This window comes from Taudactylus pleione, unplaced genomic scaffold, assembly GCF_031769625.1.
Source record: "Taudactylus pleione unplaced genomic scaffold, aTauple2 ptg000089l, whole genome shotgun sequence".
In the NCBI taxonomy this organism is placed as follows: domain Eukaryota; kingdom Metazoa; phylum Chordata; class Amphibia; order Anura; family Myobatrachidae; genus Taudactylus; species Taudactylus pleione.
In genome coordinates, this window is record NW_028284491.1 from 7,812,574 (window position 1) to 7,837,645 (window position 25,072).

The following is a 25,072-nucleotide window of genomic DNA, read 5'->3' on the forward strand; positions in this document are numbered from 1 at the left end:
TGGATACACTCTAGTGCCCAGAGTCTACCGGTGCGGCGCTGCACTCAGTGCGCAGCCGGCCACCGGAGAGAGAGGAGGGGGCCCCGGACAGAGACTGCACACGGGCCTCCTCCTCTCTTGAAACGCCCCTGGTATAACTGCACTATACTGTAAGTCAAAGTAGTACTATTAATGGGGGGATGTATCAAGCCTAGGAGAGAGATAAAGTGGACAGAGATAAAGCACCAACCAACCAGCAACTAACTGTCAATCTTCAACTATGACATGCAGTTAAGAGCTGTTTGGCTGGTACTTTATCTCCACCCAAGGCTTAGTAAATATACCCCAGCAAAGTTACAGTTAGATGCTGATTAGTTGGTAATTTATCTCTCTCCCCCTAGAGCCTACACTGTAATACGTGAATAAAGCCCACACTATTTCACACAAGAAAAGTGATATCGTCTTCTAAAATGATTTATTTTGCAAGCACATTTAATCTTTTGAATAAACAGCAGAAGAAGTCAGGAACAAGGTGTTAAGTATGATTGCAGTTTATTACAGTGTATATAACATAAGACATTTTAAAAGTATTAAAATTAAGCGACAGCTCAATTGCACATTCTGCTTTATAGAAGCGTAGTTATCAAGTAAGAAATGGATGTATTATCCTACTGGTTATCTGTTCAACGTTGTAAGAATAGTGGGTCAGTAAACTTTATGGGCAAAGAATTTCTGAAACTTCTATTTATACTGGTTGTGAATGGAATGGACCAAGTGAGACTCATGAGGTGATAATAATTAGTAGAATATGTATCTTTTATGATACAAAAACACATCCATGTACAGTAGTCTGGCAATGTTTAATACCTCCGGGAACTTGTGGAGGTTGTTGACAAAATTTTTACACTTGAGCTGGTGCCACCTCCTGAGCCAAAGTTTGCCATTTTTCCACTGTGAGCACTGAAACTTCCTCCACCTACACCTCCACCGAATCCGCTTCCGGAACCAGCGCCATATCCACTTCCGCCTCCAGCTCCATAGCCAGCACCGAATCCGCTTCCGGAACCAGCGCCAAATGCACTTCCGCCTCCAGCTCCATAGCCAACACCGAATCCACTTCCACCTCCAGCTCCATAACTGTAACCTGATCCGCCACTGGTGCCATAGGATGAACTCACGACAGCTATTAAAACGCCCCATCAGAATATGGTTAGTTAACCCGAACGATAACATATACATTATATAAAACATTCGTACATGTGAAGTAACAGAATGGACTTACAGATATTTACAGGTATAACACCATCTCCAGACAACCTGTAAGTAAAGAATAAACCAAATAAGTAACCAATAAACCAAATAAATATTAAACTTCTTCATTCCAAAACTATTTTGCACATTTATTTCATTTATTGTAAATATATATATATATATATATATATATATATATATACAGATCACAGAGGCGGCACTCGGAAGACTTCAAATCAAGGTAGAAAAATAGCAATAATTTATTGCAAGAACATGCGAATAGATCTGATCGCATTAGATATAAGGAGAAAGCATGTGATAAAGATAATGAAGTTTTATTCATTACCCCATTCAATAAGGATGAAAATAGGATACGTAACACTTTAATGAAACATTGGGGGATCTTAAAAACGGATGGGATATTGAACAGCATCTTACCAGATAAACCAAAGGTGGTTTTCAAAACGAGAAATTTAAAGAATATATTAGCACCTAGCCAGCTGAAAGTGAAGCCACCTATGAATACGTGGGAAAGTCAGCGTAAAGGCTTTCATAAGTGCGGCCACTGCAATGTTTACAGATTTGCACATCCTGCTTCAAAGTTATTTATGAATTTCGATGCTTCCAAAAGCTTTCCAATTAGAGAATATATGAATTGTACAACTACATGGGTAATTTATGTACTTGAATGTCCTTGAAAGTTGAAGTATGTCGGCAAAACAAAAAGACCTTTTAAAATGAGAATACAAGAACATGTGCGGAGTATTAAAAATAAACAGGATAACCATAGTGTTCCCAGACATTTTAAATCAGTTCATAATTCTGATGTGGGAGGTTTTAAATTTAAAGCAATAGAGCATGTGACAATTGTAGAACGGGGAGGTGATTTAGAGAATAAATTATCGAAAAGAGAGATGTTTTGGATCTACACACTCAATACTCTAGTTCCCCATGGATTGAACGATAATTATGAATTGCTCCCTTTTTAATACAATGATTTTTAGGAAGGTCTTAAGGTCACTATGTATGAGGTTTTATGAATATGGTCATTTGATTACATTAATTTTCAGTATAGGTTGCTAAATGGTCCTTTCCATATGTATTAGTATCTTTTTTATTATATATTTATTGATGTGTATTAATTATATCCATTAATTGCCATTCCTATTAGGCTATTTTTCTTTTTTTTTATTATTAGAATGTTTTATTGTTTTAATGTGTTATTGTCTTCTTGATACCCTTGATGATTAGCTTTTATTGTTATTTTTTAAATTGTTAATTTGTGTACTAAGCTAAGCAGATGCAAGAGGTCTGATTGCCATAAGTGCTTAGACTCAGTGTTTTTCCATGGCTGGAATATACGGCAAAATGGCCACCGAGGAAACACTAGAGGTAAAACTACAATAAAATGGCCGCTGCAGATTATGTGTGGACCCGGCCGGAGGGTGACGCGGCACCTGGAGCTGACGGCACTGTGACCGTCAGTGTTATCCGGGATGCCCAATCACTCCTAGACAGGGGACATATACTCAGGGGCCTCCGGTAAGAGGTGGATAATGTTATATAGTGGAGGCTATGAGAGCACATCCGGGATTTGGAATGCACTTCTGGATCACTTCCGGGAGTGTGGAACGCACGCCATAAGGACGGCCTTTTTGCGGTACACACGCCCATCACTTGGGATAATCATTTAGGGTATATAAACAGTGCTAATATGATCATAAGATATCCTCCTGATGAAGTCCATGTGAATGTAAAGGAACGAAACGCGTTAAGGTGACAGGCACTCTGACAGGTGATATCCTCTGATGGCAACATTGTGATGTTGCAGATGGACAGATAAGCCTTTATTATCTTTTTATATGTACAGGCAATTTGTTTTTGTCTTTTTTGTGGATTAAATTTGTTTGTGTAGTATTACACTGTGGTTCTCTCTTTTTTTCTACTTTTTCATTATGATGGAGTTATGACATTGGGTTGTTCATAGGATCCTGAGATTGAGGACTATTAAGGTTATTCATGTTGTCAAAAAAGTGGTGTTTCCACTTCTCAAGGTACACCCCCATCCACACAGAGGGGATTACACCTGGTGGTGGTTAAATATACTGTACAATATTGCACTAGGAGGCGCGCTCTTCTCCGCTCTTTATTTTATAGGATTACACGCTGTCGGAACAACAGACGTTGGGAGAAGAAGCAGCCACCCTTGAGATCTGGGGAGTGCGTCTATTGAGGATTAGTGAGACTTTAATCTGAGGGAATATAAGCTAAGCGCCGTTACCACTCTTTCTTTATTTATAGATTTGAAGTCTTCCGAGTGCCGCCTCTGTGATCTGTATATATATATATATATATATATATATATGTATATTTATATAGAGATGGAAACACAAAAGAGGGCGCTCCATAGTGCATAAACAGTTTATTTAAAAACACAGTACTGGTCATCAAAGCAAAAGCATCAATGTACTCGTACCACAATAGATGACTCTGTGGACTGGTTACCACATGGCAGAAGGAAATCCAGACCAGGCAAAACTCCGAGCTCCGCACTCCGCAGGAGACCTGTACACCACGCCGCGACTCTCCACGATGTGATGGCGTGTCGGGTGACCCGGGAGGCAGACACCGGGAGAACAGCCTGGATGTATCAATCGTCTTGTAAGCCCCGCCCTAATGCGTTTCGTCATCAGACTTCGTCAGAGGGCTGTCCCACAAGACGCATGGCTCAGTATTTACATTGGGAGCCACCAATCACTGTTCGGTGGGCGTGTTTAATTCCCTAAGCAACACTGCACATGTTTAAATCAACTACTAAGTTATACTCAGGCCGATCAGAACATTAACTAAAACAAGGTTATAGTTTTAGTTAATGTTCTGATCGGCCTGAGTATCACTTAGTAGTTGATTTAAACATGTGCAGTGTTGCTTAGGGAATTAAACACGCCCACCGAACAGTGATTGGTGGCTCCCAATGTAAATACTGAGCCATGCGTCTTGTGGGACAGCCCTCTGACGAAGTCTGATGACGAAATGCGTTAGGGCGGGGCTTACAAGACGATTTATCCATCCAGGCTGTTCTCCCGGTGTCTGCCTCTCGGGTCACCCGACACACCATCATCTCGTGGAGAGTCGCGGCGTGGTGTACAGGTCTCCTGCGGTGTGCGGAGCTCAGAGTTTTGCCTGGTCTGGATTTCCTTCTGCCATGTGTAACCAGTCCACAGAGTCATCTATTGTGGTACGAGTACATTGATGCTTATGCTTGGATGACCAGTACTGTGTTTTTAAATAAACTGTTTATGCACTATGGAGCGCCCTCTTTTGTGTTTCCATCTCTAGATTCATCATCCTGAGGGATTCGGGATACATTTTGTCACAGAAGAGGAGCAGCAGTTCCCCTATGAACTTAGTGTTTATTTATACTCCATGTTGTAGCGTGTCGCTCACTCACTATTTGTGAACACTTAGGGTTCAGCGCCTATCACATGTTTCTATCTAATGTATATTTATATATATATATATATATATATATATATATATATATATATATACAGATCACAAAGGCGGCACTCGGAAGACTTCAAATCAAGGTAGAAAAATAGCAATCATTTATTGCAAGAACATGCATCTTGCAATTAATAATTGCTACCTTTCTACCTTGATTTGAAGTCTTCCAAGTCTACCTACAGTATATATATAGAGGAACAACAATGATCCGGCATTCAATAAATTCCTGAGATATGAATGCTTCGGTGCCCTCCTTACAGGGAGCAGCATCCCCACCATATACAGATCACAGAGGAGGCACTCGGAAGACTTCAAATCAAGGTAGAAAGGTAGCAATTATTTATTGCAAGATGCATGTTCTTGCAATAAATGATTGCAATTTTTCTACCTTGATTTGAAGTCTTCCGAGTGCCGCCTCTGTGATCTGTATGTATATATATATATATATATATATATATATATATAAACTGTTGTATGCGCTTGTACAAATGTCTTGAGGATTCTCATAGTCCCGAGGATACAGCTCACATACTGAGTGACACCATTAGTAAATCTTCTGATACTTGTTAAGTCTCGTTTCTATGGTGCTACCTGGTCCTTATTACTGTATCTTTTGGTTTCAATTTGTTGTTTTTTCACGTTTTTTTATTCATAATCTTTCTGGTAATTCTGCCTTAGCATAGAGGATCCATTTCTAGATGTCAGTTGCCTGACATAAACAAGACTTTAATGGTAGACTATTATTATTATTATTATTATTATTATTATTATTATTATTATTATTATTATGTATTGATAATATTTAGTCAGTTCCAATGGTAGTTACCTGCTCTCTTCTCCTTCCAGCAGTTTCCTGTAGGTGGCGATCTCAATATCCAGAGCCAGCTTAACATTCATCAGATCCTGGTATTCTTTCAGTTGGCGAGCCATGTCCTGCTTGGCCTTCTGCAGAGCATCCTCTAGCTCTGATAGCTTATGTTTGGCGTCCTTCACTGCCAGCTCCCCGCGTTCCTCGGCCTCAGCAATAGAGCTCTGCAGCTTGGCACACTGTTTTAATAACGAAATAGGAACATCATGTATATTTGGTGTCAGTGCATACCATGACCACAGTATTTTCTAACATATGATAAATGACGCTGGTGCCAAAAATATTATGCTCCTTTCATCCATTTAAGGTTTCTTTTCATTTGAAAGTTTCTGAGGCAACAAAGATGCCAATCCAGTTTTATAGACATGCATTTATGTTCTTTAATAAATACTTCCTGGCAGACAATAAATTCTAAGACAATGTGACACTGTAATTACCCCTCTGCATCAAGGAAAGTATTCACAAAGACAGTTATTTTATTAATCCCTAAAGCTATTTCACCTACTTGTTTTTTCACGTTGTCGATTTCTGAGCGCAGTCTGTTAATCATACGGTTTAGCTCAGAGATCTCAGTCTTTGTGTTCCTGAGATCGTCACCGTGTCTTCCAGCTGAAACCTGGAGCTCCTCGTACTGCAGACAAAATAAAGAATGAGATTGTAGAGATACAGGGGCTTGTTTCATTTCATATATACTGTAATTATAAGTAAGGACAGTTCTGTTTTCTGACATGTCCTTGAATCTACAGCTGTTGTTAACCTACAATTGTTAGCATACACAGCAAGTAAGGACTGGAGGCCTACCCTTCACAATGTACGTATTATACAGTCAGATGGATACAGTATGACCCAATGTATGAGATACTGTCCACTGAAGGCCATATAATTCCAAGTCTGACATGATGCTGTCAAATGACAGTCATATAAATTAGTCATAAATACCATAATAAGAACTCACTTTGGTTTGATACCAGGATTCGGCTTCTTGGCGGCTTTTGTTGGCGATTTCCTCATACTGAGATTTGACCTCAGCAATGATACCATCCAGGTCCAAAGCTCTGTTATTGTCCATTGTCAAAACAACTTGTGTGTCTGAGATCTGTGCCTGCATCTCGTTGATTTCCTAAATATCATACAAATTAATTATTTTGTATAGGTGAGTTAATAATATTTCTGTAAGCTCAGTAATGATGATGGATTAATAAAAAGAACATAAAAAATAACAATACTGAACAATAAGTACTAAATGTCAATTTAGTTCATGCTGAAATAGCTACAAGACATATCTTGGCACCTGTCCCAGTCATTAAGTGTCTCTTCATTCTAGTGGTTAAACTAGTCTGGTATTGCTCAACTTTATGGGATTGGCCAGCCTGAATCAAGTTCTGTATTGTGTTCCAGTTTTTATTTGAATCATAAATATCAATTATAACCGTTAACACTACGTATATATTATAGGTCTACAGTTCATAGAGAAGTACATAGTGGATAGTGTATTGCAGTTACCATTTCATACAGTGCCCTCAGGAAGTTAATCTCATCATTCAGACCATCCACCTTGGATTCCAGTTCTACTTTGTTCATGTAGGCAGCATCCACATCCTAAGGCAACACAAATATTGAGAATACTACATGTTACACAGAGCACAAAGCTTTTCAATTCATTTAGAGCTTTCAATCTGTGATCTAATGGGGGTATTGCTTATATAATTACCTTTTTAAGCACCACAAATTCATTCTCAGCAGCTGTGCGCTTGTTAATTTCTTCTTCATATCTGTATTAAGTAGAAATATCATGAATATGATAAGTAAAGTGGTAAGCGGCCGATACACATCAAGTTTAGAGTTGTCCTCACCACTCACAGCGTGCAATGATTTCTACCGACATTAATTGCACACATCACATGCGCTTGATGTGACTTAGATCACAATAAGTTTGATGTTTACTTATAACACAGTGTAAACATCAATTCCCCAAATCATTATTACAATATATATATTGTCCATGACTAATATATTCAGCGGCAATTCTTAATAAACACTATATAGATCTATCCCTCTTACATTTCCCACAATGTCCATTTAGCTGCCGGATGAGCGGAGTATATCAGCAATAGATAAGATTCCCCAATATTTTTGGAATAAGCCAGAAAAAAAAGTTGTTTTCAATTCTGACAGCATGGTTAGTGTATGGAAAGGCAGCTAGTTCTGCATCTAGAGTTTGCCAAGACTCTATTTTAGGCTGTGCTAAACATTCTAACAGGTCACATCTTGACTTACTTGGTCTTGTAATCCTCTACAGCATCCTGCATTTGTCTTAGTTCTGAATCCAAGCGGACTTTGTCATTTCCTATTCCATCTAGCTGTCTGCGCAGCCTATTAATGTAGGCTTCAAAGAGGGGTTCAATGTTATTTTTAACTGTTTTGACTCCCTGTTCTTGCAAGAGGCTCCATTTGGTTTCCAGGACTTTGTTCTGTTGCTCTAAGAAACGCACCTACATGGTAACAGTAACCGATTGTTAAATATCAGTCATAATGTCAGTAATTGGCACATCATCTAGTGCAACAGGGAAGGGGAGGATATGAAACAGGAATATAACTTACCTTGTCAATGAAGGTAGCAAACTTGTTGTTGAGGGTCTTGATCTGTTCTCTTTCTTCTGTGCGTACTCTCTGAATGTTTGGGTCAATTTCCAAATTGAGTGGGGCTAAAAGGCTCTGATTAATTGTAACTTCTTGGATTCCTCCAGGTGGGCACACTGGAAACCCAGGTCCACCGCCATATCCTTGACCACCGCCATATCCTTGACCACCGCCATATCCTTGACCACCACCAAATCCTTGACCACCACCAAATCCTTGACCAGCACCAAAGCCTGCTCCACTACCAGCTCCACTACCAAAGCCGGAGCCATATCCATAACGGGACTGAGAACTTAGGGACACTCTTTTGTTTGCTCCTACATTGTGGAGGCTTCTGCTGCCAAAGCTACCAGAGCTAACCCGGCCGCCACCTCCACCGCCAGAGCGATTGATAGAGACAGAGCTGAAGCTGTTACGGTTTGCCCCTGATGGAACAGCAGAAGCTGCACTGAAGGTTTTTTTGACAGTTGTTTGGCGAGACATCGACATGGTCCTGTTGATAGTGTGATGCTGAGGATGAGCTGAGAGGGAGACAGAGTGAACGGCTCATGAAACTCACCTTTTATTTGTCCCAGTATGTGGGTTTGGTCCAGGACGTGTATGTATCATCTTACCACAATAATGGGTTTGGCATGCCCTGAAGCAATCTAAACACTGAGCTCATCTGATTAACGCACACCTCTATTATCTGAAGTGCTCAAAACTATGCAATAGCTTGTATTCTGTGTGAATCCCTTCACCCCTTCTAGACTTCTGACTGTTACATGTCAGCAGATATTGTTTTTACTTTAACACTCCCATCTCTTGTTTTATAAATGAAAATAACTAGAATAAAATGAGTAGATAAACAGATAGATATGATATAGATGATATGATAAATTGCAAAAGTCTGTAAAGAAATATGTACATCATTGTCCTTTCCCCCCACCCAGGGAGAGGCTTATGTATTCATCATTTGTCATTTACAACTTTGCTGTATATGCAGGTAGAAGATTGCAGAATACTGTAATGACTAAATACAACAGTGTCACCTCCCCGAATTGTGGTTAGCAAGTTATTTTTTTTGCAAACAGGTAAGGAATGTTGCTAAGTTGCTAGCAGATCAGTGCAGGGCATTACCCCATCATGCCGAGCAACCAGTGGACAAAGGATCCCCTGTTCTGCACAGTTAAAGAGAGACTAGTGAAAGATTCACAAAATTAATAAAAAAAATAACAGTGATCTAACAAAACACAATTGCTTATATTACACATTACTTCAGTGGCAAGGAGTGGTAATATTATGCTTAAGTTTTAATAATTGGAAAGTGAAACCATTGGGATCCTGTAGAGATGGACATGCATGTTTTTTAATTTATTTATTTATTTGGGGGGATTGTTTCTGTAACCTATGCCATTACGTATTGTACATGCACACAAGCCAAGCCAAGATTTGGGCTGCCTCAGCTTCCATTTACGACTCCTTAAGAGAAGCAGAATTGGGGTGGGAACAAGTGTGCAAGGGTAGGGCAAAGGGGATGTAGCTACCATCCCGGTGGTCAGAATACCGGCGCTGGAATACCGACAGAAGTCTGAATCCTGTCAGCAGTCGGAATCACGGCTCCAGAATCCTGACCATCGGAATCCCAGTGGTGAGTATTAGGTTTAGGGTAAGGGTTATATTTAGGCACTGGGGAGGGGGGTTAGAGTTAAGCTGCGGGGGGGGGTTGGGTTGGGCTGCAGGGGGGGAGAGTTAGAGTTAAGCTATGGTGGGGGAGAGGGCTTGGGTTAGGCTGCAGGAAAGGTGGGTTAGGGTTAGGGGGAGGGTTAGGAGTTAGGGTTAGGATACTTACCTGTAGACATCTGGATTCTGACTGTCGGGGTCCCATACCCAGCCCGGGCAAGGATGTATTTATATAATTGTGGCACAATGAAGTTTGGAAGAAGCCACGGATTTGTCTCAGTTGAAAGTGATCAACCAACAGCTCAAGTTATGCACTGATAATGATGAGCATCAGCACAGACTTTTGCACTGTTGAAAAAAAAATCTTCCTAAGAGTGAGTGCTCATCATAGCAATTGTGGGGGGGATAACAGGCTGGGCTGGTCACACTGTAACATACTCTCCCCTTCTCCCAGGAAAACAAAAGCGCCATCCGGACAGCTCTGGTGCTCTTCCTAATACCTGTGTGAGGTGTGTGTGCGGGTAAGAAACTGTTATGTATAAAAGATACACAAATTCTGTGTGTGGCACTGCATGATCCCAGCAAGCACCTGAATGCATAGACTGATTTGGGTATGGCGGCTCTTGTACGTGGCTGCCAGGATACGATCGTACTTATTAAACAAGAAATATAGGGCCACAAAAAAGTACTGTCAAAATTTTAAATCCAGAAAAAAATCTCCTATCCATCCAAATCCCCTATTCAGCAATTTACTATTCACCTAGACCATTGATTCCCAACCTCGGTTCTCGAGGCACACTAACAGTCCTGGTTTTAGTGATATCCATGCTTGAGCACAGATGGTTAAATCAAAATAACTGAGGTACTAATTAAGTCACCTGTGCTCACGTATGGCTATCCTTAAAACCTGAATTTTTAGTGTGCCTTGAGGACCGTGGTTGGGAACCCCTGACCTAGACACTCTTCTACTGCTACGAAATAAAGTAATTGGAGGAAATTGACCAAGCAGTGATTTGGTCATGGCCGGTTTGCAGACAGGAAATCTATAAAATCCTCCCTACATCTCAGTGTTGGTTTGCCACTGGGCCTGATCCAGAGATAGACGCTAATGTGTACGCAGCCGCGCTTTCCCACGCTCGCAGCTGTGTAAACATGCTAATGTTAGCAAAGATCACCCAAGCATAAAGACGCCCACTGTTGCCTTCGTACTTGTACGCGAGATCGCATGCACACATAAATTTCAGTAACATTGAAGGACATCGGCGGCCATTTTACCCTTGCGGAAAGTCTGACCTGCCGCAACCTAGGGCGCTCTTCTGCCACGCAGGGCTGCGTATACACTTGCAGTGGCTAATTTATGCACGCCCACGAAACAGAGTTCAAACGCCCAGGCATGCATGCTTTTCCTTAACCACCCCCCGTCAACACCCCCAAATGGTCACTTCCTGTCAATCAAGCTGCAATGGGCCTCCATGGTCTGCGGCCTTGCACGGCGATCGCTGCAGTATCGCACAGCTGCCGTCGCGCGTGCGAACTGTGATTAATGCACATGTGCAATGGCAAACAATCACTCAGTCTGCGTGCGAATTGCAATAGCGACCACCTCTGAATCAGGCCCACTATCTGTGTGTTTAGAGATAGATTGGCTCTGGACTGTCTCTAAGATCAGGAGATTGTGTGAATGTTTTAGCTGAATTGCTAGAACCTCCTGCAGCTTTATGAGCAGGTGAGACAATACTTAATGCCTTTTGCACCAAAAAGCTATGCAGTGTCTGGGCACCCATACTGATGTGTACTATACACTTTACAGCCATAGAGCCGTATTAAATATGAGCAGACCCGCGTCACTTTTCCCCCTCCCGGACTTTTCGCCTACATTGCGTGTTTTGCAGGTGGAAAAGTATCGCTTGTGAGCCCCCGTATCCCCGTATTCAATTTGAAAGTACGCGAAAATGGGATCCGGCAAAACTTACACAAGCGGAAAGTCCTGTCAGATTTGGGGAAATCAGCCTGACACCCCCCAAAAGATGCTCTGACATGGGGGTTAGCTATGGTTACATATCGATCCAGCTTGATAAAGGCCATTGCCGAAACGCATTGCTGTCTACCTCATTGATCTACCTCTATATCAAGCATCTTGATACCCGATATTGGTAACTATTTGAGACCATTTGGATACTCTGTAACTCAAGTCCTCCCAGCTAATTACTGAGACCGGACGATGCCTTCCACGTGCCTACCTGATTACCATCACAGCTGCTGGCGCGGTGGAGTATATGGAGACTTCCGACTTGCACTGTCTGTTACAGGGTGGAGGCCGCTCGTTCCCTGTGAGAGTGAGAGAGCGAGGCTGCTGCAGGCACTTGAGGGAGATTCAGCCTGCCAATTCACTTGCTACATGTGGAGCATTGAGCCAGAGACGCTCCGTGAGTAAATCCCCTGCATGGAGGCTCCATCGACTAATCCTAATTGGGTTCAATCCATCTGAGCAGGTGTCATTGGATTTGTCCAACTGTCCTTTCTCCTCCTATTACACTTGCAGGCTATGACTGTTCTAAATATATGGTTTTAAACATTCCAATACTATATATTTTTTACCTATAAGTGCTGGATTTCTTTCATTATCACGGCTGTCAATTCCTGATTAACATTCATTTGTACATGGGACATTGCTATTTAAAACCTCCATCGGATACAATTGTGGTTTATATATCTATCATTCCATGAGATAACATTGTATCACAATTAATAGCCATTTATTACACAATTAGGTATTTTGAGGTTTAGTCTCATGGTTATCGTCTAGTGTTTTTATGTGTGTATTTGTATTTATGACAATTTTTATTAAATATATGCGATATCTATTATTGATGCGATTGATTATTGTTTTTGACAGGGACACTCCAGCGCAGTATTCATTTACTTCCTTATGTTTTTTGAGGCTGGCATACCTCTTTCTACTGCTGCAGGGTGCCTCTAATTTAACAGATTCACACAGGTCCAGTACCTTCTGTATTTATTAGCTATGGTTACCCCCGATTTGGCTTGCCGAAGGTATTTGGTGTTTTTAAACTGGCTCAATAGCTGCTAATAGCGTTTCTGTATAAGTGGTGCAGAATAGTATTCAGGAGTTTTTTTGCAGAAAATAACTTATCCCAGCAAATTTGGGGTACTTGAAAATGGGGGTCAGCATATTTTAAAGTTGCTAAAGTTAATTTTAAAAAATCATGAAAAATCCAACTGCCGCAAGCCCCTGCAATGAAAAAAACACCTGGGGAATACTTGGGGACCCCCCTAGAGTCTAGTTCACTAGTTTTTAACTTTGTCCCCCAACATTTTTTTTTTCTCCCCCAAAATGAAAGTGATTTTTTGCGGTGTTCTTAAGTGTTTTTTTTTTTTTACATTTTTGATGCAGTTTACCTTTGGGGGACTGTCTGAAGGCTGCACGGGGGTTCCTGCAATGCTGCACCCCAAAACCCCAGTTCTGCACTTATTTCCGCCTGCTATTCATTGGCAAAACTTTTCCGCCTATTACATTGCATTGACTTTCCTCCTAGGCAGAAAGTCTTTCAAATTGAATACGGCGATACTTTTCCGCCTGGTGAAATGATGTCATAGGCGAAACTTTTTCGCCGATTCCGGCTTTTCGCCTCAAATTGTATACGGGCCATAGGCTTTTTCCAGTCTGTGATATCTAAAATAAACTGTAACATTATTACAAATCCAACAGTTTTCAGGCGCTTAAGCAGTGTTAAGTGCCCTCATATAATTGTGGCTCATAAATCTGTTTCCCCAGCCAGCAGTCCGATTGATATGACCTTAATTTAAGCTTGTATGGAGCTGTTTAGAATGTAAGCTGTCACCAGCAGGACCCTCTTCCCTCACGTGCTTCTCCTTACTTATACTATCATTTACCCCTAACTCCCCACAATGGCACCTAACACTGATATCATGACCACTGCTTCAACGTGCAGGTGGTCTGCGATTTTTACAAAAGTGTTGTGCCCATCTTTCCTGGGTCGTAACGTCCTGCCTACAGTATATCCTGCGGAGGTTAGCCATCTTCTAGAAGTTTGTGAATAGGAAAATGTCAGAGGGGCTGATTACTGGATTAGTGCAATAAACATTGTTTTCTGCATAAAGTTTATTGGCCCATGCTATACATAGACTCCATGCTATATATGTTGACTGATGTTAATATGTGTGTGCTGCGTGTTATTTCAGATGACTCAGGATATGAGCCTTTCACCTGGTTACTGACACCTCTGAATCTACAGACTCCTGCTGATCACAAATATAGTGAGGTACATGTAATCACTAGGGATGTGATAAAGGGTAGCCGATATTGCTAATTCTTGATGTATGCAGCACAATATAGCTTTTACATTGATAGGCCTAGGCATGGGCTGGGCCTTATATGGAGAATACAGAGTAGGGGGGCAGGTCAGACTGTGTTATACATATGTGTTTCCCCAAAAACCTTATTCAGCATGTTAATGTGTTGGTAACCCTTTGTAGTACAAATAACTCACCTTGTTTATTTCCTATATTTAGTACATTTACCACACTTGAGCATTGGCCCGTGGCCTACATCTGTGTCACCATTATCCTGGTACAGTATTAGCACTTTTTATTATATTGTCACTTCTACTCTCCAATGGCTAAATCAACCTTACAGCATAGCAGAGTTATGTTGTTTCTTACAAGAGATTTCCACATAACACTATACCACAGACATTAAGCTATGAACAAGTATTAAGCAACAAAGTCATAAATTACAATATGAATTGCAAAATAACCCAATAAAATACTTAATGCATATCAAGATTTTTCTTTTAATGTCAAAACAATGTTCTACATGTTCAACTTTTTTTAATTAAAAATATATAACATGGGTTTTTTTTCTATTTTTTGGCAGGACAATTATCATTATCACCTGTACTCATTACTCTTCCACACAGAGGCTTAGCTTATAGCCATAGCACTAGGAGCATGTGCATTCTATGCCAGCCCCCACCCAGAAGAGTAGTGTGGAAACATGGCGCCGGAGAAAGTGCATGTTATAGCGTCCCCCCTGTACTGAACTGTGCCAGTGGGGTATGGCCAGCCTGCGGGGGAATACTGAAGTGAAGAGAAAAATAGCAAACAGTGGCAGTAGCTCCTTTGGCACTGTTTTATTCATGTATAGCACCTAGGATCTGACTTTTGCTCCTTGAAATCATTCTTATTAGTCAATAAAGGAGTTTGTATTATACAGTATATTCTGATAATTTAACTTAAATTGACAGAGTACATGTGCTAGATTTAGATTCCACAGGGTGCACAGCTTATTACTGCAATTACTGCCCCAAACAGCTATCACTGGAGTGGGAAAACCTACTGTATGGGAAGCTCCCTTCTCAGCTATGCTCCTACTTCACAAATATACATTGCACAAATATTAATGTGAGGACTATTAATCTGTCTACCACCATTATTAATATTATTATTTCAGGTCTCCTAATATTTTCCTTTCAAATAGACCTTCAAATAACACTGTGTGGTCATGCCTGTGTACACCTCCATTGCTTTAAATAGCAAAGCAGTGACTCTTTTTAAACTCATACCTTTAAATTGAAGTTTAGAATTTTACCTCAGATGTGTCACTTTTAAGTCCACTGAAGCTGAATGAATGAATGAGGAGAGAAGGAGGGAGGGGATCAAAGAGGAGATGTCACAAGCTGCCACACTGCAAATGCTGTGAGAAGCTAACGCCGGGCAAGTATTTGCTGAAACTCCGCCAACCTCCTGTCCATCATTCTGAGGATCAGTCCAGATTGGCTCCTACATCTATATCCTGCTGGCACTAACGCTGCTCCGATGCCGGTGATAGAGTTTTCGTGTTTCCGGTTCTGGCTTTGTCTCCTGTCTTCCAGTTGAATTCCAGTTTTACTGTCTCCTACATTGTTGTTCTGCCATTTGTGTCATTTAGGTGGCACAGTTTTGCATATCATCTACCTGCTGTTTGAGTCATCCAGGCAGCACGGTCCACATATTGGTCCTCTGCCGTTCGTGTCATCCAGGCGGCACGGACTGTATCCAGAGTATGCATTACTGCATCAGCTGCTCGTGTCAACCCGATGGCACAGGCCGCACTACTGCGTCAGCAGCTTGTGTCAACCTGGCAGCACAGGCCGCACTACAGCGTCAGCTGCTTGTGTCAACTTGGAGGCACAGGCCGCACCCCAGTGACTTAATTGCGCAGTCCCACGCACCAACACCAATGACTTTGCTACAGCTATACCCAGCTGCTGTCACATCTAGCCAAGTCATACCAGCCCTCAAAGCTGCTACACGGCCCAGAGGCCGATTCATATTCTACTGCCCACTGGCCATAGCTAGCCAAGTCATACCAGCCCTCAAGGGTGCTACACGGCCCAGAGGCCGTTTCATATTCTACGGCCCACTGGCCACATCTAGCCAAGCCATACCAGCCCTCAAGGCTGCTACAAGGCCCAGAGGCTGCTTCATATTCTACAGCCCACTGGCCACAGCTAGCCATCATACCAGCCCTCAAGGCTGCTGCACGGCTCAAAGGCTGCTTCATAATTTACGGCCTTTAGGCCCACCTAGCCAAGTTTCTATCAGCTCTCAAAGCTGTTGCATGGCCGCATCCAGCCAAGAATTCCAGTCCTCAAGGCTGCTGCAGGACTATACTCAAAAGTCATGCATGTGCCCTAACATTATCACCAGCCACACATATTTTTTCTTTGAGTATAGTTGATCCCCTTTTCTGGAGCCTGGTCAAAATCCTGCTCAAATTTTAGCTGCACAGATACAGGTTCTTACGCAGAAAGTTCAAGAACTCTCCCTCCATGTTCAAGCAACCCGAGGCGCCTCAGCTCCCACTGTTGTTGAACCTAAACTAAATCTGCCTGATCGTTTCTCAGGTAACCGTAAGGATTTTTTACATTTCAACGAGAGCTGCAAGCTTTATTTCAAGCTCTGACCTAGGTCCTCGGGTTTTGAAGCCCAAGAAGTAGGGATAATTATCTCTTTGTTACAGGGTGACCCACAAACATGGGCCTTTGGTCTCCCTGTAACTAGCCCTGCACTATTGATGGCCGAAGCAATCTTTGCAATATTGGGTCTCCTCTACGACGACCCAGATAAAGCGGCAATGGCATAGGCTAGCCTCAGATCTCTGAAACAGGAAAACAGAGCCGCTGAGGACTACTGTACAGTTCTGGAGATGGGCGGTCGATTCTGGCTAAAATGACCCAGCCTTGCGAAGCCAGTTTCATGGCAGACTGTCTGAGGAGATTAAGGATATCTTAGTCCAGTATCCTGCCCCTAGTTCTGTGCATGACCTCATGAACCTGGTTATTCACTTTGACCGGTGGCTCCGTGAATGCCGAGTGGAGAAGAAATTGCCTTCTCTTCCTCCACGATCTCCATTATGGTTAGCTCTGCCCGATTCTGAGGAACCAATGCAACTGGGAGCATTTCGTCTTTCCGCCGAAGAGAAACAGAGGAGATGTTTGTTGGGTCTGTGCCTGTACTGCGGTGGTAGAGGACATATGGCTCAGCTTTGCCCACTGAAGTTGGGAAAAGACAAGGTCTAGATGAGCTAGGGGAGGTACATCTAGGCCTTGCATCCATTTCCCCAGAAACATTCTGTCCTTATTACCGCAGTCATCTCTCTTTCTAATGATCAAGTCTCAGTTAATGCATTCATTGACAGCGGAGCTGTGGAGAATTTCATGGATGTAACCTTTTTTAAGACCTTGGGCCTGGAACCTGAGCACTTATCCACACCTGGTCAATTATTGGACTTGATGGGTCAAATCTCTCCAAGCTTCCAGTCGTCTGCTGGACCCCTTCATTGCAATTTGCCATTGGAGCTCTGCATCAGGAGGAAATTATCATTCCTACTTCTTCAATGTACACTGGCCCCAGTTGTCCTGGGGTTACCTTGGATGAAGGAACATAACCCCATAAGCCAGTGGCAAACTGGTGAAATTCGTGAGTGGGGATCGACTTGCTTCTCCGGATGTTTATTCCATCCTGTTCGTCTTGCTGCCCCCGTCTCAGCCGAGTCCTCATCTATTCCTGCTCCTTACCGGGATCTGGCCAAAGTTTTTTCTAAAAGGAAGGCTGGCGTTCTGCTGCCTCACCATCGATTTGACTGCGCCATTGATTTATTACCTGGTACCAGGCTTCCTAACGGCAGATTATATGCATTATTTATTCCGGAAGATAAAGCCATGCAGGAATATATTCAAGAGGCTCTGGATAAAGGATTCATTTGTCCTTCTAAATCCCCGGTGGGAACGGGGTTTTTCTTTGTCCAGAAGAAGGATGGATCCCTCCGACCCTGCATTGACTTCCGCAGACTGAATAAAATCACAGTCAAGAACGCCTATCCCTTGCCACTCATCTCCGTCATCTTCGACCAATTGCGTGAGGCCTCCATCTTTTCTAAGATTGATCTTATAGGCACATATAAACTCATCCGCATCAGAGAAGGAGACGAGTGGAAGACAGCATTTAACACTCATTCGGGACTCTTTGAATATCTTGTCATGCCATTTGGCCTCTCCAATGCCCCAGCCATCTTTCAAGATTTCATTAATGAGGTGTTAAAGGATTTCTTGGGAGTCTTTGCAGTGGTCTATCTAGATGACATCCTCATCTATTCAAAATTCATGGATGAACATCATAGACATGTGAGGCAGGTCTTACAAAGGCTACTGAAGAACAACTTGTATGCCAAATTAGAGAAATGCAAGTTTGATGTAAAGGAGGTATCATTCCTGGGTTACATTATCTCCTCGCAAGGTTTCTCTATGGATCCCGGCAAGGTGAAGGCCATCCTGGATTGGGAACAACCCGCTATGCTGAAGGCCATCCAGAGGTTCCTGGGGTTTGCAAATTATTATCGCAGGTTTCTGAAGTCCTACACCTCTATAGTCTCGCTCATTGTACAGCCTTGGCCAAAAGTTTTGAGAATGACACAAAAGTTGGTTTTCACAAAGTTTGCTGCTTCAGTTTTGTCAGATGTTACTATGGTAAAATTTCAAGCATTTCATAAGTGTCAAAGGCTTTTATTGACAATTACGTTAAGTTTATGCAAAGAGTCAATATTTGCAATGTTGACCCTTCTTTTTCTGCAATTCGCCCTGGCATGTTGTCAATGAACTTCTGGGCCACATTCTGACTGATGGACTCCCATTCTTGCATAATCAATGCTTAGAGTTTGTCAGAATTTGTGGGTTTTTATTTGTCCACCTGCCTCTTGAGGATTGACCACAAGTTCTCAATGGGATTAAGGTCTGGGGAGTTTCCTGGCTATGGACTCAAAATTTTGATGTTTTTTTCCCAGAACCACTTAATTATCACTTTTGCCTTATGGCAAGGTGCTCCATCATGCTGGAAAAGGCATTGTTCGTCACCAAATTGTTCTTCGATGGTTGGGAGAAGTTGCTCTTGGAGGATGTTTTGGTACCATTCTTTATTCATGGCTGTGTTCTTAGGCAAAATTGTGAGTGAGCCCACTCCCTTGGCTGCAAAGCAACCCCACACATGAATGGTCTCAGGATGCTTCTGTCCTGTTCTGTCTGGTGGCAGTCCGTGTCTCGAGACGCTCATGAATTTGTCCTGGCATGCGATGTCTGTTCTAGAAATAAGACCCTCCGAACCACTCCTCAAGGTCTCCTGTTTCCTATGCCTACCAGATACCAGAATCAGGTCTTGAAAAAGACCTTCTTCAGGTCGAAACACGTTGGCAGAGTAGGGGGGACACCGGGACCATATCCAAGGATTGGTTGGAGAACAGTGCCTAAGGGTCAGCTACAATTCCTGGGAATATAACATCTTCTAAGCTTACTACAGGCTTGTTTGTCGACCTGATTCTGGTATGAGTCCACCTTCATCACAGCTGGTGTATCTATATGCATTTATGTCATTTCTAAAGGTCCAAACCTTTTTGGATGGATGGGCATAAAAAATTACCACTTTTTAAATGTTTCATTAAAACTTTATTTGTGCATAACATTGTGTACATGAATGTATTTTCAAGGAATACATACAATATATGGCAATATTGCAATATCTCTTATCCCAAAGATAATATGGGGGTATAGAGGATGTTTTGAGAGATCACCAATATGAACAATCTGCACTGGATTTTTTTTCTCTTCTATTTTCTGTTTTCATGTGTGTTGTAAGTCTTAGCACACCACTACTACCATTTGAAAGAGCTGTGTATGAGGTTTGATTAGTGAACTCAGGTGTGGTCCTCCAGTTATATATATTTTGTGTTGCAGGACTATACTCAAAAGAGTCATGCATGTGCCCTAACAGGAGAGGGGAGAGGAAAGTGCCGTCAGAGAGGGGAGGAGTGAATAGGGGTAAAGAGACCATCTCAGAGTAGAGAGGGGAGGGAATTAAAGAGGTGAGAAGTGAATGTAATCAATCTGACAGGGAAGGGGAGGTGACAGAAGATGATCACAGAGGAGGGAGGGCCGGAGGGGAGGTGACAGAAGATGATCACAGAGGAGGGCGGGCCGGAGGGTAGGCATTCTGGGCAGCTTGTGGAGCATGAAATGTATAAACTGGTCTCAGATCTGTAACTTATTTAGGATATAGAGAAAACAAACTGAGATAAAACTAACGGTCGTCACACTGTTCAGCGCCTCATGAATTTCGGAACCAGGTATGGTGCCCTCTGTCCATTTTGGCGCCCGGAACTCATGATCCACTGGAACCAGCCTCACTACACACCTGCCCCCACCCCCTGCCCATCTGTCCTGAAGTTGCCACGGAGTGGGTATGTCCAGCATGTAATGGAAAATTAAAATGAAATAAAATTAAACTTTAGGAACAGTATCAAATGATGGCCCCTTAGGGCCCTAGGCATTATACCATTTTGCCCTCTCTCCCCTGGGTATGTATGTGTGTGTATATATATTGTTTGCAGCCTTGCAAGTAGAAGAGAGTGTACAGTTGCCCCCAAATGTAAAGTTGTAGCCGGTACCCTGCTGCAGGGAATATCCTGCAGCCACTTACCTTTTACTGCCTCCGAACAGATCACATTCATCTCCCTCTTTTCCCGATGCATCCTTTCCTTGGTGCTCCTCTCTCCACTCACTGCCGGCTGAGGCTGGCGGGTCTCGCTGGGGTGGAGTAACTCCTCCAGAGTGGTCGCTGTACAGCAGAGTGTATGCAGACTGAGAAAGGGATGGCCATCGACCATTGTTTTCAAAACATCAATAGTGGCTGGCCGATGTCAACTAGTTTTGCCACCGATAGCAGAGAACCAATGGTTCTCCGCCATCAATGGATGAGTGATGTTTTTTTTCACCTTAACAGGACAAAGCTTAGCCCTGCCCCCAGTGGCCGCTAAGCCCTGCCCCCATTTTTGATCGGCCCGTCATGACTCCAGCAGCAGTGGCCATCGAGGGGGTGCAAACCATAGATGATTCACCAATGATGGCTTTTGTGTCATCAATGGTAATCACTGAGATTGGTGGTAGTTAGAAGAGGAGGAGCTTCCGCCACCAGATAGGATCAGTAGGCTCTGCCTCCAGGAATTCCATGAGGAGCTGTGATGGGGGTGTTACCAGTGGCCAGACCCTCATGCCAGGTGCCTCGGGCTGAGAACCTGACTCTGGACCTCATTCAGAGCCGCTCGTAAGCGGCCGCTCGTTCGTTCTGAGCGATGTTCGCACATCTGCGCATGCGTATGGGTTGTAATACGCATGCGCAAACCAGTCAGTGCGGCCGAAAATCGTGTGCTCGCAAAATAGCGAATGCCTGCTAATTTGAGTGACAGAGTGAGGCGTTTATGGGTGGTAACAGGGGAAGGTGCTTGAAAACGGAGAGTGGAGATCCGAACGCAGGCGTGCCAAACGGTCAAAACGGGCGTTTTAAGGGTGTGCATAATTAACAAAGCAGCGTCATCGACCACGTCAGTTGGGTGTCCTATAGCCAGAACTGCTCGCATGTTTGCGGTAGGAAAATGCTACCACAAGAATAGTGAGCAGTTCATACGCCTTTCGATGTACTTGATTAATCTAATAAATAGCGGAGATGACGTATGATGCGAGCGGCCAGGTTTTTTTTTGAAAAATAACGTCCGCATGTTTTGTTCGCTCGTTCAGACATAGAGGCGTCAACAGACCGCAAAGAGCGAATGGTCAATTTAAATAGCCAGCCCCTTTTTCAGAACGACCGTCCGCAAATAGCGTCCGGCTCTGAATCAGGCCCTCTGTATGTGGCAGCAGCAGTAGCTCACTGGGCTGCCCACACCCCTGCTTGGAGCTACCTGCAACATCATTACAAGATGATCCGCCACTGGACGGCGCACATGGCTGGAGCATGTACCCAGAGCTCGAGTTCTGCCCTTGCTATGCTCCTGCTTCCACAGCTCCTCCTGGTTCTCACATTATGCTTCATAGTAGCTGTATGCGCCAAAGTAGGTGGCATGCTTCTCTGGCTGGGGGGCCAGTTAATCTGAATAGAAGAATTTCTTGCAATGCTATGCATCCATACATGAAATCTGTCACTTTGCATACGTCAATGAATTCACAGTAGCTGTCATATTGGCCATGAGTGCCAAAGAGTTATTCTAGTTTCGGTGTGGAGGGATGCTGTCACGCATCTCATCCCTTGTGAAAATTTTGACAGATGGAGAACATTTGTGATCTTTGGCCCTGATTCAGACCCACTCGCAAGTGGGCGTACGCACGTTCGCCGTACGTAAAAAAATATTTAAATTCAAGCACTCGCTCGTTTTTTCCTACGCAGCTAAAAATCCGCCCCAAACTCAGGCGACCCCTCCTCTGACTAACGAGCGTGCCAAATAGCGAGCGTACATCCCCGAAATGGCTTGAAGGGAACGCACGCACAAGTACAAACCGGAAGTGGGACTGTCAGATTCCGATTACCTGCTCGTTTTTTCGGCCTACCTCCCTCAATCGTATCATGCCAATCAATGTATCAATTAGCTTAATTGTTTGTTTTTTTTCAACACAATGCAATAAACTTTAATCTTGTCCGTGTTTGTATTTGCTCGCAGAATACGTACGGCTGAAACCTTCGCTTTTATTGTTCCAAAGACATGTTAGCCCCAATTAAACAATTGTTGTATTTGTTTGTCTCCCCACAATTTTTCTGTGGTTCATTTCTTTATTTAAATTTGCTTACGCATGTCACTGCATCAAGCCAATCATAACTCTCCAGAGATTTGTGGCCCTGTCGAACACATGACTCATACACTAACCAATAGAATTTGTCCTGTTAATTTCCCAAATACATTAGCCAATCAAATTTTTTTGTGGTGCTTTATTAAAAATATTTTGTAAAAAAAACACCATTGCCATCATGAGATCCGCCGCATTCACCAGGCGCGAACTGCTGGTGCTGACGGAGGTGATGGACAGGAGGATCACCAGTCAGCCTCCACCCATCTCCAACAGGCGCAAGCGTTCCGCATATGCGGAGGTACGTCGACGCCTGCGCTCCTTCGGCTCACGCCGACATATTGGCCAGCTGGAGCGCAGGTGGTCGGACCTGCACCGGCGGACGCCCCGGACCTGCACCGGCGGAAAGTAAGTGTTCTGGACTCTGGTTTTCAAGTTTATCTTGTGGGCCCTAACTGCGTGTGCATGTTTTCATGTCTGTCCTATTGAGTCATTGTAGTCATATCTGCATGTGCATGTTTTCATGTCTGTCCTATTGAGTCATTGTAGTCATATCTGCATGTGCATGTTTTCATGTCTGTCCTATTGAGTCATTGTAGTCATATCTGCATGTGCATGTTTTCATGTCTGTCCTATTGAGTCATTGTAGTCATATCTGCATGTGCATGTTTTCATGTCTGTCCTATTGAGTCATTGTAGTCATATCTGCATGTGCATGTTTTCATGTCTGTCCTATATTTTTTATTTTTTTTTTGGTTTCCTGTTGAAACTAACAACAATTTTTTGGTAATTTTTTAGGGGCACAGCAAACACTACGGCGGCATCGCCACACAAGACGCCGGTCCCGGCCCCTCTCTCCAACCCCCAATTCCTCTATTCCCCCCTCCTCCCCAGACCCTGTGGCCGAAATTTCTGCCCTACTTCCCCTCCAGCCCAATTCCCCCTCTCCTCCATCTGTCCCTCCTCCAAATACCCCCTCCCAGGATGGCGAAAACACCATGCCCCTCTGGTTGGGGAATGTAGCCACCTCCGAGGTGGTCCAGGGAGTGGCTTCTGGCTCTCTCGTTTTGGAGAACGGTATGTTTTTAAAGTTTATTTTGGACACCACAAACTGTTTGTATGTAATCATGTGTCGTCCCCATTTTTTTTTTTTTTTTTTCGCCTTAGGGTATTTTTGGGGGTTGTCTTTACCTGTTCCTGCTGATGTCACCATACACATATCACACCTGTGTGCCTTTTTTTAGGGCCCTTGTATTTTTGGCATACGACATTTTGGGCTTCTGGGTTTTATCCGTGTAATGTATTTTTGGCCCCCAAGCTTGTAAGTTTGTGTTTGCTTGTTTTTTTTTTTTTGACAATGTTGCTTCATTATCGATTTATTAATCCCCAAACTTTTGTCACCCACAGAGGAACAGAGGCGTCGGGAAGAGATTGAGAATTGTGTGGGCCGTATGCGGGAGCAGGTCACCGGGCTAATGCAGGCCCTTGACCATCTGTTGGTCCTCCTTCGGAATTAATTTTTTGTTTTAATTTTTTTTTAAATTGTTTCTTAATAAATATGTTTAAAATCAAGCTCTGTCTCATGCGTTTGGAGTAAATCCAAGATTCTTTACACTGACATAAGTAGACTCTTCAAGCAAGGTTTGCCCCAGAAACTCACTACAGATTGTGTGTTGTATTTTGAATGCAAACAGGCACAAGAAACACCTCCCAGTACCAATGTCATTTTCCTTTTTTGTGGTGGTCAACATGATAGTTTACACCATTTTTCAGGTTCCTATTTGGTGGCCAAACTGCTTAGGACAATCTTACGAAGGCAACTGATTGTACAGGATTCCTTGTTGTGTTGGTTAGTACCCCGAAAACATATTACATTTTAGCTCCACTTGCTTCATTACTGGGTTACCCCTTAGGTAAAATTAACGTTTGGGATTTTGTTTACACTTGCTTCTAACGTGCCCAAAAAGGAAACAAATTACAC

At 43.0% G+C, this 25,072-nt stretch overlaps 1 protein-coding gene across 1 annotated transcript; it reads right to left on the reverse strand.

Moving 5' to 3' along the window:
* Window positions 1–435: 435 nt before the first annotated feature.
* Window positions 436–8,795, reverse strand: LOC148527335 (keratin, type II cytoskeletal 5-like). The gene is made up of 9 exons (XM_088469141.1): window positions 8,207–8,795; window positions 7,883–8,097; window positions 7,317–7,377; window positions 7,109–7,204; window positions 6,561–6,725; window positions 6,111–6,236; window positions 5,564–5,784; window positions 1,262–1,296; window positions 436–1,162 (listed from the first exon to the last, which is right to left on the reverse strand). The coding sequence occupies exons 1-9, from the start codon at window positions 8,732–8,734 to the stop codon at window positions 840–842; spliced, it is 1,770 nt and encodes a 589-aa protein (XP_088325267.1). The 5' UTR covers window positions 8,735–8,795; the 3' UTR covers window positions 436–839.
* Window positions 8,796–25,072: the final 16,277 nt, after the last annotated feature.

What these genes read in the sequence shown, in the direction of transcription:
- LOC148527335 (XM_088469141.1), bottom strand. Translation starts at nt 8,734, where the DNA reads ATGTCGATGTCTCGCCAAACAACTGTCAAAAAAACCTTCAGTGCAGCT. An exon ending in AATCCTGGTATCAAACCAAA is followed by an intron (nt 6,237 to 6,560) that starts GTGAGTTCTTAT and finishes TTTTGTCTGCAG; the next exon opens with TACGAGGAGCTCCAGGTTTC. An exon ending in TGTTATACCTGTAAATATCT is followed by an intron (nt 1,163 to 1,261) that starts GTAAGTCCATTC and finishes GCGTTTTAATAG; the next exon opens with CTGTCGTGAGTTCATCCTAT.